We start from the raw sequence: 13,910 nt of genomic DNA, 5'->3' as shown, positions 1-13,910 counted from the left end.
GTCAAATTTGACCTGGTTGAGGACGGCGGCCCGTGGGGTCGGCATCCTTTGACACATATGAACACGAAAGCGGCCATTAGCCTAGACGTGTAGAGGAGGTCACAAACACGTTTGGTTGGCTAAGAGCGGGTTCGCAACGCGTTAGTGAAAGCGTGGTCACAACAAAGCGACATTAGATTCACACCACAGCAAAAGTCGGAAAACGGAATTGGAAAACGGAGATGTGAAAACTGAGCGTGGACACGTTCCCTACCGTTTCAATCATCAGAAAACGTTTCTTCACGTGACCTGAACTTTGCTGAGTCAGCAACACAACCGAAAATGAAAGTGAAATACTAGTTCCAGATTCATGTTCACGGCCTCCCCACAAAAGCGACATCTTCTTGTCTTCGTTGTTGTTCAAAGGGGGCGGTTTCTTGTCCTCAGAGCGACCAGTTTTGGACCCTTTTGAGCGGATAAGGAAGATTTATATGCAAAACCTACGCACCTATGGGCACAACCTGCCAAATCCTACTTGATATTCACCAGCCTGTACCAAGGTTTCTTCCCAAACACACCCTTAGCTATCCATTCCACAGGCTCAACGAAGCAACCGTGCCTTTCTTCTTCGTAGGTCTGGACGTTTTCGCCCGGCTTAGCACCAACGCTGCAGCGCAGGTTGTTGCTGTTGTCTTTGTCGGGGAAGGCTGGGTTGTGTGACGAGTTGTTGATACGGCAGACGTAGGTGTACTCGCCTCAGCCAATGCGTTGGCCGTTGACGTCGAGCAGAATCTTGAGAGATGTAGTGTGCCTCGCTGTCCCGAGCCGTTTGGAAAGCGCCGCAAGACTCGGATAAGTTGCCTCCGGCCTGTATGACATCCTTGAGATCCATCACTCATACGGCGACGGAGAGCGGCAGAGCACACGCTGGTGGTATGCGCAATGCGAGTCATACACACACCTGTACCTCCTCCAGAATTCCTTCTTGAGGCCATTTCGGCAATCTCCTGGCGCGCGTATTGGGTTGGAAAACTTAACCCAGTAGCACTCGACTATCCAGGTCTTGTAGACCTCATCGCAGAGCGGCGAGTCGCAGATGTAGCCCTTCTGGTAGCACATAGTGAATATTGCGGTGCACTCTGAGGGTCCGTGATAGTTCTTCTCTTTCTTGGGGCCGGTAAGACGATGCTGGGTGGAATAGCTGAACCAGTAATACTAGGTAGTAGTGCTGTAGAATGCTCGGTGCCGTGTACGAGTACTTGCCACGGGAGGAGGTTCTTCAAAAAGCCCGAGATGCCGAAGCAGCTGGAAGGGAAGAACTGCGCCAACTCGAGCAACTTAGAGTTGTGTTTGGTTTAAAGATCTAAAACGGGCGAAGGGCATCCGGAAAATCTTTGGGTTCTTTAACTTAAGCAAAACATAACAGGTCATATTGAACGATGGCAGCCAGACAGTTCGGTCTGATGTGTGGCCACCAGGTGTGATAGTGAAGGGAACTGGAAGCGTCACGGCTGGTCAGGCGACCTGACTTCAGGTTCTTCACCGAACTTATTTGTTCTCGGCCATCTTGCTAGACATGTGGAAGGCAACAGACCTCACTACACAGTTATCTGTGTTGAAATTCAGGGGCAGAGACCAAAAGCCATCTTGTCACAGGACGAAGTACAGTACACCTGGAAGCAGGGATCTAACTGAACTGTATCCGCTTATTCAAGCTGTCTCTCGGGTATTAAGATGATTGTATTCAGCCTTGAGTAGTTGCCCCAGGGCCCCGTAACCGTGTTCTTCTTGAACAATCTGAAATGGAAGGCGTCGTACTACCAAAGAGCAGGGGAAAAGCTCCTAAACACTCAACGCTATGCTGTTCATTGACGCGATTCCATTTTACCTGAAAAATGTCAATCACAACTATACCGGAAACCGTAGATGCCTTCAACTTCGACGGTAGCATAGATGTTAAACGCAATTGCATATCAGATAATGAAAACCGGATGTACACCAACACGAGTCTCCACAAAACAAAACATGTAACCCAACTCTTCCCTGAAACCTGGTATGTTGGTCGGCGTCACTTGAACAGCCCTGGGCGGCCCTTCTTGAAAACCCCCAGTGAAGAAGGCGAACTTCCTCAATCAATATCATATTCCGGGGCAGCCTCAAGATCGCAGTCAAGATGATGCTCTGCCCTACACATAAGGACGACCTCCCTTTTGGCAGTTTCTTCCGACGTGCCAGGGCCGGCATCCTCATCCACCAAGCTAATGGCAGGGTACTGGTTTGGGTCCCAGGTGATGAATACGATTTTGGCACTGGTGTCTCCCTCCCTCGGCTTGACATAAAATCTGTAAGTTTCGATGCCTGTCCAGGCTCGGACAATGGACATATAACCAGGCTGCTGCAGATCCAGTGTGGGCGGTTCGTCGTTCGAGTCGTCGTCCTCCGAATCGAAATGCCAGTCTTCAAGAGGCGCCGGGGCTGGGTCTTCATCCACCGACTCTTCATCCGTCAACTGTGTATCCTGAGGATCCTTCGATTCTTCGTCTGTCAATGTTGCATCCATTGACTCTTCATCCACCGACTCTGCATCCGTCGACTCTTCATCCGTCGGCAGCTCATTCGTTGGGACGTTGTCCGCTACAGCCCAATCCCCGATCGAATCACCTCCCGTAGTTCCAAAATATCCTATCAACTGATTCGCCAAGTCTTGAGGGGTCAATGGTACAAAGGCCCATTTGTCATCCAGATCTCGAATCACATTGCCGCGTCTGAACTTGGCGAAGTCTGCGTCGCTGATACTTAGATCCCAAGACGCTGTCTTGGGCTTCTCGATCATTTTGATTTGACCAACCATTGTAATGATGGTCTGGGGCTGAAGTTATATGCGAGTCTGTCTGCAACTGGCATTTGGTTAGATACGAGGCGGCATTGAATCATCTCGTCTACATATTCCAAGGCCGTAACAATGAAGTCCCAGTAGTAAAAGGTAAGTACGAACCTTGAGAGATGGAGCGATTTTTGTAGTTTGGCTGGGGGCTTAGGGCTTAAAGCGATGGTCTTGGTCGCGATGACCAAGAGTGGAATGTGAAGAGTTGGCGAAAACTCTGCTGAGAAGAATGAAAAATTTGAGACGCGAATGTTGGTTCAGGCAGCGACGGTGAGGACCACGGAAGGGAGGTACTTATGCATACACGGGTGCGATGTGGCCCACTTTTTCCTCCTTTTCTACAATAGCTTAGGTACGAGTACACTGTACCTCCGTACACGTACACATATCTGTGCTTCCTTCCTTCCTCCGAGCGAACTGCTGTTGTGCTGTGAGGCCAATTCCCGCCTATAACTAAGGTAAGGTACCAACACACCAAGTTTAGTAATTCATGATGCATGTAGCTACGTAAGGTACCGACCCAACCGAACCAACTGGGACCAGCGTTCTGGACCAGTGGCAGTGGGCCACCATGTTCAGCAACCTCAGCTGTGTTTGCCGCCGAGTCACTTTTGTATCATGCAATACGACCAACAGCGCTGGCTGTTAGCCTTGTTCGCACCAACACTTGTCTGGCTGCGTGAAACCCCGCGGGTCGTAGGTATTTGTTTCGAGCTCTGCTGGCCGTTGGTTACACTACCTAAGATACCTAGGTAAGCTGACGAACCGACGCGACGTAGATGGGGTTCTGGTCCCTGTCTGAGTCTCGACTAAGGTACGAAACGACTCCTTGAGGTCGACATAACACCATATTGTTCTAAACTTGGATGTCCATTAAAAAGTCTCGGAGAAAAAGCAATACCTGTATCTCCAGTGAAGGTTCAGCCTTCCAGGTTCAGCGTGGGAGAGTCAAGGTCGATAAGGTCGGCAGGCCTAGATTTACGGGCCGGCGCTCAGTGCCATGATGTTGGCTCTCTGCCGTCTCGAGTAAATTACATCCTGGCCCAGAAAGAGGGTTCAATTCCTAATGCGCCTCGGTGTCTGAAGGGCTTGGGCCGCGGACGACATGGAGTCATTCGGGTCCAGTCACCAGGCTGCACCCGTTTCACACCCACCATGTTATTGCCTCGCCTCATAGAATACCGACTAGCTACCTACCTTACCTTAGGTAGTCTCTGTAATCAACATCAGTTGATTCACAGCTAAGGAAGGTACACTTGCCGTCCTCCGGCGACCCATCCAGTGCAGAGACGCACGCCACCAACCGACCTTGCCCACCTTTCCCATACCCCTTTCGGCCGCATGATATCACACAAGTCTATTCTGAGTTTTGACAATCGGGTATCTGAATCCTGGGTGTCTGGTTAGCCTGTCACCTACTACGGGGCACAATGCTGCCCTCGGATCACCTCCAATGTATACAAGGCTAAGCTGTTGGCCCTGCCTTCATGAGATCACACTTCCCCGGTCTGTGTTACGTTCAAGCATTGTAGCAACGCCATGTTTTAAACCATGGTCGTCGTCGATGGGGTCTCTACCTACGCCGTTGTTCGAAACGGCCCTCTCTGGCGATGAGAATCAGGAAATGCCGGCCTGACCCGTAACACCTGCTCATGTAACCCCAGTTACACAGGCTTACTGGGTATCTACCCTAGAGTTATCTCCCGAGCCCCATAGCTGCTGAAACTACGGGTACCACATATGTTTGAAGCCATATGTTTGAAGCCATGGTCGGTTGATGGGCTCACCTCGCCATGCAGCTGTTCAAGGCGGGCCCCTTTTCTACCATGCTAGCGGGCAAAAATAACAACAAGACCTTCACTGTAGGCAAGACGTCCATCCATTTTGGCTCAAAGGGATCAACAAATGCTATAAGAGATGCGTACCCGAGTCACGTAGACAGGACTAGGGACATTTCACAAGCTCAACAACATCTGCTCCTATCACGACTCCTAGATGCCTCCAGCCCTCCCATTTTTGTACAAATCTGCACTCATCTCCGAAACATCAACCTAACCCACGGCCATTTTCTGGAAAGATGGCGAAATTCTCCTTCTTCCTCCTGTCATGGATCCTGTGTGCCGCTTTGGCCGCCGACCAACAACAGGCAGCCCAGGGCACCGAAGTTCCAGATACTGTGTATCGAGCCGATAAACGCAGTCCCGATGTTATTAAGGCCAATGGCGGCTTTAAAAGCTGGGGCAACAAGCAGGCAATTACCGTTATCGAGCATGTCAGAAAGCTCTACATTCCGCCCAACAGGCAAATGCAGGACCCATGGATCTCGACTTCTACAGATCCCAACATCGGCGAGGACAATGCGATAGAAAAGCCCTGCTGGGTGTACACTATCGACACAACGGGCCTTGAGGACAGATTTGCCAGCGTCGCGGCTGCATGGGAACAGGCGAAAAAGAAAGATCCCCGACCTCACGAGAAAGAGTGGGCAGTCAACAGATTTATCCCATGGCAAAGCATCAAGGAGTTCTATAACATGTGGAAGGACGAGGAGGGGCACCTGGAGAGGGGACCGGTCTATACCTGGGAAACATGGGAGCAAGAGAAGCAAAAAGAGAAAGGGAATGAAGAGCAGAGCTCTGGATCTGCGGGCGGTCAAGGCCCGGCAACCGGGCCCTCGAAGGGAAAGGAGCCGGCAATAGGGCCCTCAGAGGGAACTGGAAAGAAGCCGGCAACCGGGCCCTCAGGCGGAAAGACGCCGGTATCCGGACCCTCAAAAGGAAAGGAGCCGGCAACCGGGCCCTCGAAGGGAAAGGAGCCGGCAATAGGGCCCTCAGAGGGAACTGGAAAGACGCCGGTATCCGGACCCTCAAAAGGAAAGGAGCCGGCAGCCGGACCCTCAGAGGGAAAGAAGCCAGCAACCGGACCCTCAGGCACAAAGAAGCCGGCAACCGGGCCCTCAGACGCAAAGAAGCCAGCAACCGGACCCTCAGGCACCAAGAAGCCAGGAACCGGAGGCTCGGGGGGGACCAAGCCCCCCTGGCGGCCTGCTGGCGGTAACGCGGCATCTGGCTCCAAACCCTCGGGCTCCAAGCCTGCGGGGAAGAAGAAACCCACCGGCAAGGACAACGGAGGGGACGACACGCCAGTGGCGCGTGATGTTTGGGAGAGACGTCGTCGGGCTACCAGGATAGTGCCACCACCTATGCGCAGGTGGGTTAGCAGAAGAAGAAACCAGGCCAGGGCTCGGGGTCGGGGGATGAACAACAGGCCAGTGGCGCGTGATGTTTGGGGGAGACGTCGGCGGGCCGTGTATGTAACCTTCTGAGCGGGGATAAGTTATACCGACAGCATGAGGGCACGCAGGCACGTTGCCCTGGGCAGGTGGGAAGGGAACGCGGGCACGTTGCCATGGACTCAGGGTATAGACGGACATATGTAGAGGTAGACCTAGTGTCAAAGCTGCAGGCTCAGCCACATCAATAGACTTTGGTTCCATCTCATATCCCTGGCTACCCCTGGATCTTTTTAGCGATAAATTGCCCGTCTCAGTTCATCCGTGTAGAGATTGTGATACTATGGACCAGGACTCACCGTGTTCATTGTTCCTATATCCCAAAAAGGAGGGCAACTGAGTGTATAATCTGCGACAACCGCAGATACCAGCCAGGCTTCGACCTGCAATTACCTTTAGTAGTAAAGGAAGACGCCCCAACCGGACTCAGAGAGCGCTGCGACTTCACAACGACCGCCGAGGCAAGGGTTGGGGATAAAGTAGATACCGTGAAGCACCCACGCCCGAGGAATCGAATCGGCAACACCCCACGCTCCCCTTCCAGTGACAGCTCACTCAAGCCTCAACATTAAACTCGTCAATGACACTCAGCGTCTCCACAAATTGATCCTCCAGCCCAACGGGCGGCATGTCAAGCCCGAACCCGCGGGGGCCGCCAACTTCCAGGCCGCGTTCGGTCTTCCACAGCGGGTGCGCCGGCAGCGCAATGACCGAGACACGCAGCCCGTACCGCAGGTCCTGCGACCCAATGGCCTCCCCGTCCTGGCCGAGGATCGAGATGAGATCGGGCACGGTGCAGACGACTCTGCGAGACGCCTCGGAGCCGGTTGCGTCGCTCAGGGCCGCGTAGAGGTACTCGTTCTGGAAGGGGATGAACATGTGATGGTTGGTGTTGCCGGTGTCATCATTAGACGAGGAGGTTGTTGTTGTTGCAGTTGAAGCTTCCTCGGCAGACGCGGCGTTGTCGTCGCTCGCAGGGCCGATGAGGACGCTGCCCATGGTGTACCCGCCGCCAATGTAGCGACGCACGTCGGTGATCTTGCCACTGTAGAGCAGTTTCCCGGCGCAGATGTCGAACTACATGTTCATGATTAGTCGTTGTAAGCATTAAAGTCTTGCCAACATTGATTCATATCTAGTTAGGGGATAGTTAATGCGATGACAACTCACTATTGCGTCGACGTAGCTGCGTTTCAGGCTGCGCGCCATATGGATGGCTCGACCGAGATACCACGCCAAGGAGAAGGTGTTGGGGATGCCGTGAGACTTGATCGCCGCGCCCGGCAAGGGGTAGGCAGAGAGCGCGCACCCCAAGCCAAGCTCAATCGCTGTTGTCCTTAAGACGGTCTCGAGTCTGGTTGGAGAATCGATGTTCTTGGTTGCGTTAGTGGTATTGTCGTACCAAGTAGAGATACAAGCCCTGTCTGCCGGTCTCATAACATACCATTACCACGACAGCGTTGTCTCGGGCGTCGGAGAGAACGCAAGGTGTCAGAGGGTCGCCATACACGGCGAAAGTCACTAACACTGCGTGTTAGCCCAGCTTCATTTCTCCCTTGGCTGTTCACCCACCATGGTAAATCGTCGGGTACGCCCTTCCCATGCCATCGCCGTCTACCACAGGGATATCGAAATAGGCTGCTGGCGGGAACACACTCATTCCATTGCCTCCGCCGCTGTCTGACGGTTAGAAACAAGCCCCTGGTCCCCAAATGCATCTAATGGGGGCTAGGTCAAGAACTTGAACTCACATCTCCTCGGTGAAGATGGCATCGAAAGAGTCGCGGCCTACAATTTTCCTAAGCGCCTTGATGTTTGTGACTATCTCGTTGCCACCGGCAATCCTCTCGTTGATCACACTGGGGCTCCCATACCAGGACCCGAAACAGACCAGATCAGTATCCGCGAGGGATTTTGGTGGAATGATGCGCATCCTGCCCTTTTCGCTTGTTTTCAGAGCGTGCAAGCTTTTTAGAAACTCGTGGTGTGTTGGACCTCCGCCGCCAGTGCCCAGGACGCCGCAGCCCGTCGAGATAAGCTCGAGATCAACATCGGAAACATACCAAACGCCGCAGCGGACTTCGGGGCAATATGCGGTCAGGTCAACACCTAGCGACGGTCTTGTCGAGGGCACCAAGGCGTTGGGCACGCTGACTTTCTGGCCCTCATCCTCTTCTTCGAAACTATCCCGCTCGCTATCCGGGGGCGGCGGCGGCTTCGTCGTCAGGTCGGTAGGGATCTGCAACCGGCCTACGGCTCGAATCTGCACCCTCATGGCCGCGTTATTCGTGTATTGCAGCGACATCTTGTTGATCTCGACGACCTTGACGTCGTCTCTCGCGGCCCCCTTTCGCACTGCCAACCCAATCGCCTTTTCACAAGCCTCCTTGAGAATACTCTCTTCGGTCCGCCCCGCAAGAACCTCGATCGCGTCGACCTCGCCCGACACCTTAGCAATTGCAGCGCCGACCGCGTTGGCAGCGCCGTGGTGTATGGGTTGGATGCACTTCTCCACGTTGCGCAGGTTTTCGGTCACGAGAAGGGCGCCGCCTCCGACAAGAAGCAAGTGGACAGGCGCCGAAGAGACCTTCATCTGCTCGACGACGCCTTCCAGCATTCTCGTGATCTCCTTTCTCGCTTTGTCCAGGACATCGGGCGAGATGTCGGCAACCCTCCGCGAATCTCCGACTTGCGCCTTGCCGAGACCCACCACGACATCCGTCGCCGTCATGGTCGAGCCTCCAAATACCATGGCTTCTTGCTGGAGGAGGTAGCCGACAGATCCGGGACCAACCTTCACCTTTCCGCAGGAGTCGTCCATTACGACCTTGCTGCCGCCGCCAAGTCCGATGGACAAGACCTCAGGCATGGAGAAGGCGGTGCGTACTCCGCCGATCTCGACGAAGCCGGGTGCTTGTCGTGGGAATCCCGACGGCAGCAATGCGCAGACGTCGGTGGTAGTACCGCCGATGTCGACGACCAGAATCTGCTGCTGCTGAAACGAGTCCGAGTCCGGGTCCGAGGCACCTACTCCAGAGCCACTGTCACCGACACCGTCATCGAGAGCCCGGGCATGGTGGCGATCAAGACCGGCCAAAAACGCGGCACCCGTCATGCTATTGGTCGGCCCGCTAGCAAAGGTCTTGATGGGATATTCGGCAGCGGCATCGGCCTCAATCAGGGTCCCGTCGTTCTGAGAGAGATAAAGGGGACAAGTCAGGCGCAGCCGGTTCATGGCCCTCTTGAATCCTCGGATCACCTTCGCAGCCGTTCTGAGAATGGCGGCGTTGAGGATGGTGGCGTTCTCTCTCTCGAGCAACCCCGTGGGGCCAATGTCGTGCGAGCAGACAATGCGTAGACTGGGCACCGCTTCCAGCATGCTCTGCTTACACCGTTCCTCATGCGCTCCCTCATGATCCAGTGGCGAAAAGACGCCCACCAGGGCAACCGAGCCGACGCCCGAGGCGGCTATCTCCAGCGCAGTCCGTCTGATGTGCTCGGGGTCGAGTGGGGCGATCTCACGGCCGTCAATCTCGAATCCACCGTCGAGATAGAACACGCCTCCCTCCAGAATGCCGCGCAGGCCTACGGGAAAGTCAGAGAAGGGTGGGATCTGCCGAGTAAACGGCCCACAGAGGCGCACCACGGCGACGCGGTGCAGGCGGCGGGCATCAGCTTCGACGACGGAATTTATAAAGTGCGTGGTCCCAATGGTGACGCTCAGAACACAACGCTGGTCAATGGCGGATGCATCGAGGACTGCTCGTATCGATGCTTCGACGCCGCCTGTGATGTCCTCAGTTGTCGCGGCCTTGTGCGAGGCGAGAATGCCGCGTCCGGGCGAGTCTGCGGCCTTGATGTCGAGGATCGCGGCGTCCGTGTTGGTGCCGCCCACGTCGACGCCGATGCGGTAGAGAGACATGGCGCTGTTTTCAGAAGTCACTGCCTAAGGTACCAAGTTTTGGATTCAGAGAAACCCGCTGCTTTTTGTAGCTGTCTGTGTCCCGGCAGGAGCGACGCGCAGAAGCCGTGTGACTGTGCCCAGGGCAGGAAGGCGCGGTTCAATCATAATGTTGTTCCACATATCCAACTTGTACACGTACAATCATGCTGCATCCGACTTGCATCTTGCCAACGGCTTACCTGCATTCCATTCCACAAAGCTATAGCTCTGATTGCTTTATTTGGGGGCGTTGTAACTTGTTGGACTTGTGGCGCGTCGGTCGAAGGTCGTGGAGTGGACCCCGTTTCCAACATTTATAGGCTACAACTAGGGTTCGGAAACGAAAATCTTCCATTTCCGAAATTTCAACCCCTTTTTTGACATTTTCAATTTCAAGGACCCCCTTGAATTTCAGCATTTTTCACCCAAGGATTTTTCCTCCCATTGGTCAGGTGCTGAAGAAGAAGAAGAAGCTATTTTGACAAATCAGATATTTGCATTGTTGTAGGAAGGAAATCGTTGTTGTAGAAAGGAAATCGAGGATGGTTGACCACCTTAATGGCGGGCACTGGGTGGTAAGGTTGGAAGGTTGGGGACTTACAGTACACATATACTTGGGCACACATAACCCTAATCCTGTAGGCTTACGCATTCCGAAAACGGTTAGCGTAAATGGCGGAAATTTCGAAATTCATGGGTCGATTTTACAGTTTCCGAATTTCGAAGCCAGGTTTGGAAATTTCCAAACCCAAGCTGTCCTAATCCGTACAATCGGTCTATTTTAATCTTATCAACGATCTTGCCGGAGATTCATCGGCAAAATATTGTTTGACGCGACCCGACGTGACAAGAAGACCAATGCTTCAGAACGCGACAAACCTACGGACTACCACAGTGGAACCCCTGGTCAGACCATCTTATTCGTTTTGCGAAATAATGACTTTTTGCGAATCAGCGGCCCTGACCCTCTACCGAGTGCGGTAGGTGCCGATTAAGAAGGCCTGACGAGTACCTATGTACTGTACTGTACAAGTACCTCAGTACCTGTACCTGGGGCGCAGTCTGGGCTGCGGCTTCAGGCAGCTGTCCGTTGGAAGGTCTTGGCCGACTCCGGATCCCCTCCATCCAAATTGATCCCAAATTCCATTTCCAACCGCTTCTAGTAATGAGGTAAAATGGCGGAACCCCTATCCATCGGAGCGAGTGTCTTGGCTTTTATCGGGCTCGCAGATCGCATTATCAGGCTCAGCAAATACTGCATCGATGGGCTCCAAGACGCGCCCAGCGAAATTCGCATGATCCATGGCGAAGTCTTATCACTCCGGGCGATTGTGGATGTCTTGGCAGAAACGGACGCTCCTTCCCTCTTCAACAAGGATGGCCCCTTGGAAGGTTGCCGTTGCTGCCTCTCGGACCTTGAGGGCCTTCTTCCCGGGGTCGATACGAGCCTCAGACGTGCCGGCCGCCTACTCACTGTCGCCGAGCTCGCCTGGCCGCTGAAACAGTCCAAAGCGAGGAAGCTCGTAGCTGAGCTTTCGCAGCACAAGGCCACGCTGCTCCTGGTGATGTCGGGTGATATCGTGTAAGCTCTTGAACGTCGAAGAATGAATTGCCTCTTTTGCTCACAAATTTGTTCTGTTGGTTTTTTTAGCCATGAGCTGCGCGGTATCAAAAGAACGCTATCGAAGTTGCAAGACGATGTCTCTGGTATGGTCTCCCAGTTCTCCGTCGCCATCTTCTTGAGTACTGGGGTCGAATGTCCGACCTTACCTAACCAATCCACCCACAGAATCTGAGCGACATAAGATTCACACCTGGCTAGAACGCACAAATCCATCAGGGCTACACAATTCCGCTATTGGTAAACATGAACCACACACATGTGCCTGGCTGATGCAGTCTGTCGAGTGGAAATCCTGGGTGTCTTCAACGGCACCCGATCGGATGCTCTGGATTTACGGTATCCCCGGCTCCGGCAAAACAGTTCTAGCATCTTTTGCTATCGAAAAACTGAAGCTCCTCTGCCAAGGCACTGCTGGCCACATCTGCGTCTATTACTATTGCCATTACTCAAACGGCCAGGACGAAGCCTTGCCGCTGCTGAGCTGGGTGGTTTCCCAGGTGTGTCGCCAGCTAAAGTGGGCGCCCTCTGAACTCAAATGTCTCTACGATCGGGGCTGCGAGCCCACCATTCCGGAGCTACAGCACGTTTTGGAACTTGTTCTGACGCGCGTCGAGAGGCTTGTCATCGTCGTGGATGCCGTTGATGAGAGTACACCCAGAGACTCGCTGGTACGTCTTCTCGCGAATATGACCTTGGACAGCCGATTCCAGAAGGTCCGCATACTCGCAACAAGCCGCCAATATTTCGACATCGAACGTGTCTTCTCCGGAATCTCAATCTCTATATCCATGAAGAACCAATATGTCGATGCAGACATTGAGTGTTATATTCGGTCTAGGCTTGATTCAAGCATTCGTCTGCGGCGATGGCGAGATCATTCGCGTGAGATTCAACAGGCACTCGTGGCAAAGGCGGCTGGAATGTAAGTTCTCTCGTCAATGCATTCCAACGAACGCTTCTAACATTAAAGTATTAGGTTCCGCTATGTTGACTGCCAACTCGACAGTATCGAGCGCCTTCGTGACAAGACAAAACTCTTCTTGGTACTCCAGGACTTGCCTGAAGACCTGAGTGAAACATATGTCAGAATATTCGACAATATCCCCGAAGCCGATCGTCAATTCATTACCCGTGTCCTTCTATGGGTCTATGGTGACTCTGTTGCACCCTGGCCGGTTCGCCGAGGGATTAACGCAAAACTGTTACTCGAGGCTGTCACCTTCGACTTGTACGGTCGTGATGCGGTGGAGAAGAATTCCGCGTTTGACTGGGAATGCCTCCAAGACCTCTGTGGCTGCCTCATAGCAGTCACAAAAGAAAACCCGGAATTAGATGGGGGTGATGTAGACGATCCTGCAGTCTGCTACGTCACCCTCGCCCACTACACCGTCTGGGAATTTCTTACTTCTTCACATATCTTGTCGACTCGTGCTTCCCGATTTGCAATGTCGACACCGGTTGCCTGCAGGGAGTTTGCCACCAGCATCCTCCGCCAGGCTCTGACGGCCGATCCTAAGGGAAGACGAACCGACTGGCGGCGGGAACGCGAGGCATATTGTATGGTACTCCGGTGTGCTTTTAAGTCGCCTACGTATCTACAGACACCCCAGGACTGGACCTGGATCTATTCCTACACTTCTTAAACCCAGGCAACCCTCATTTTCGGAGGTTCCCGGGCATCCAGACACGTGCTCTTTACGACGATGAGGACGTTAGACGCATCTTTCACATCGGGCAACTTTACTCAGAGTTCCGTGTGCCAACAGATTCGGACATGGGACAGCAAAACATTACACCTGAGACTCTTCTTAATCTTTGCTTGTTCCAAGGCTTGTGGGGTCTACATCATGTACGAAGTGTGATTTTTTAAAAATCGAAGTCAGCTGAAAGTCAGTGCAGGCTACCGGAGTACATCTGCAGCCACAGGGTCAGCGAGAAGCCACAGCTGGCGGCTTGGCAATGGCGTACATACCCCGCGCCGTTGTCTGTTTGGGCTAGAGCTCCTCGATGAGCCTGACCACTTCTCAGCTAGCGACCGCCACAAATGCAGTCCTTGGTCTAGAGAGACGGAACTCCAAGTCAGAGCCTCTTATGCTCCTGGGGCCTTTGCCGCAACGCCCCTGAATATGCGGCTGTCGCTAACGCCCTATGATTCCTGACATGATCCAACCGCGACAACTATGCCGTC

General features: G+C 53.5%; 6 protein-coding genes across 6 annotated transcripts; 2 read left to right on the top strand and 4 right to left on the bottom strand.

The window, feature by feature from the left end:
* Window positions 1–372: 372 nt before the first annotated feature.
* N656DRAFT_784886 (uncharacterized protein) lies at window positions 373–1,067 on the bottom strand. The gene is made up of 2 exons (XM_064816267.1): window positions 769–1,067; window positions 373–720 (listed from the first exon to the last, which is right to left on the bottom strand). The coding sequence occupies exons 1-2, from the start codon at window positions 856–858 to the stop codon at window positions 511–513; spliced, it is 300 nt and encodes a 99-aa protein (XP_064665486.1). The 5' UTR covers window positions 859–1,067; the 3' UTR covers window positions 373–510.
* Window positions 408–1,405, bottom strand: N656DRAFT_784885 (uncharacterized protein). The gene has a single exon (XM_064816266.1). It carries the CDS (start codon window positions 1,096–1,098, stop codon window positions 871–873), a length of 228 nt encoding a protein of 75 aa, XP_064665485.1. The 5' UTR covers window positions 1,099–1,405; the 3' UTR covers window positions 408–870.
* Window positions 1,406–1,912: 507 nt separating this feature from the next.
* N656DRAFT_463102 (uncharacterized protein) lies at window positions 1,913–2,925 on the bottom strand. The gene has a single exon (XM_064809733.1). The coding sequence runs from the start codon at window positions 2,828–2,830 to the stop codon at window positions 2,108–2,110; it is 723 nt and encodes a 240-aa protein (XP_064665484.1). The 5' UTR covers window positions 2,831–2,925; the 3' UTR covers window positions 1,913–2,107.
* Window positions 2,926–4,822: 1,897 nt separating this feature from the next.
* On the top strand, window positions 4,823–6,342 carry N656DRAFT_784883 (ADP-ribosylation). The gene has a single exon (XM_064816265.1). The coding sequence runs from the start codon at window positions 4,941–4,943 to the stop codon at window positions 6,186–6,188; it is 1,248 nt and encodes a 415-aa protein (XP_064665483.1). The 5' UTR covers window positions 4,823–4,940; the 3' UTR covers window positions 6,189–6,342.
* A 368-nt stretch (window positions 6,343–6,710) lies between these two features.
* On the bottom strand, window positions 6,711–10,077 carry N656DRAFT_802345 (DUF917-domain-containing protein; the record flags this gene model as incomplete). The annotated part of the gene is made up of 5 exons (XM_064818229.1): window positions 6,711–7,232; window positions 7,326–7,529; window positions 7,600–7,676; window positions 7,728–7,831; window positions 7,907–10,077. 5 exons carry the CDS (start codon window positions 10,075–10,077, stop codon window positions 6,711–6,713), a joined length of 3,078 nt encoding a protein of 1,025 aa, XP_064665482.1.
* Window positions 10,078–11,102: 1,025 nt separating this feature from the next.
* On the top strand, window positions 11,103–13,667 carry N656DRAFT_462457 (uncharacterized protein). Its single transcript, XM_064809729.1, has 4 exons — window positions 11,103–11,680; window positions 11,750–11,805; window positions 11,888–12,644; window positions 12,699–13,667. Exons 1-4 carry the CDS (start codon window positions 11,274–11,276, stop codon window positions 13,363–13,365), a joined length of 1,887 nt encoding a protein of 628 aa, XP_064665481.1. The 5' UTR covers window positions 11,103–11,273; the 3' UTR covers window positions 13,366–13,667.
* The last annotated feature ends 243 nt before the right edge of the window (window positions 13,668–13,910 follow it).

This window comes from Canariomyces notabilis, assembly GCF_033297395.1.
Source record: "Canariomyces notabilis strain CBS 508.74 unplaced genomic scaffold N656scaffold_37, whole genome shotgun sequence".
Classification (NCBI taxonomy): Eukaryota; Fungi; Ascomycota; class Sordariomycetes; order Sordariales; family Chaetomiaceae; genus Canariomyces; species Canariomyces notabilis.
The sequence above is the reverse complement of the archived record's forward strand: the minus strand, read 5'-3'. Positions and strand labels throughout refer to the sequence as shown.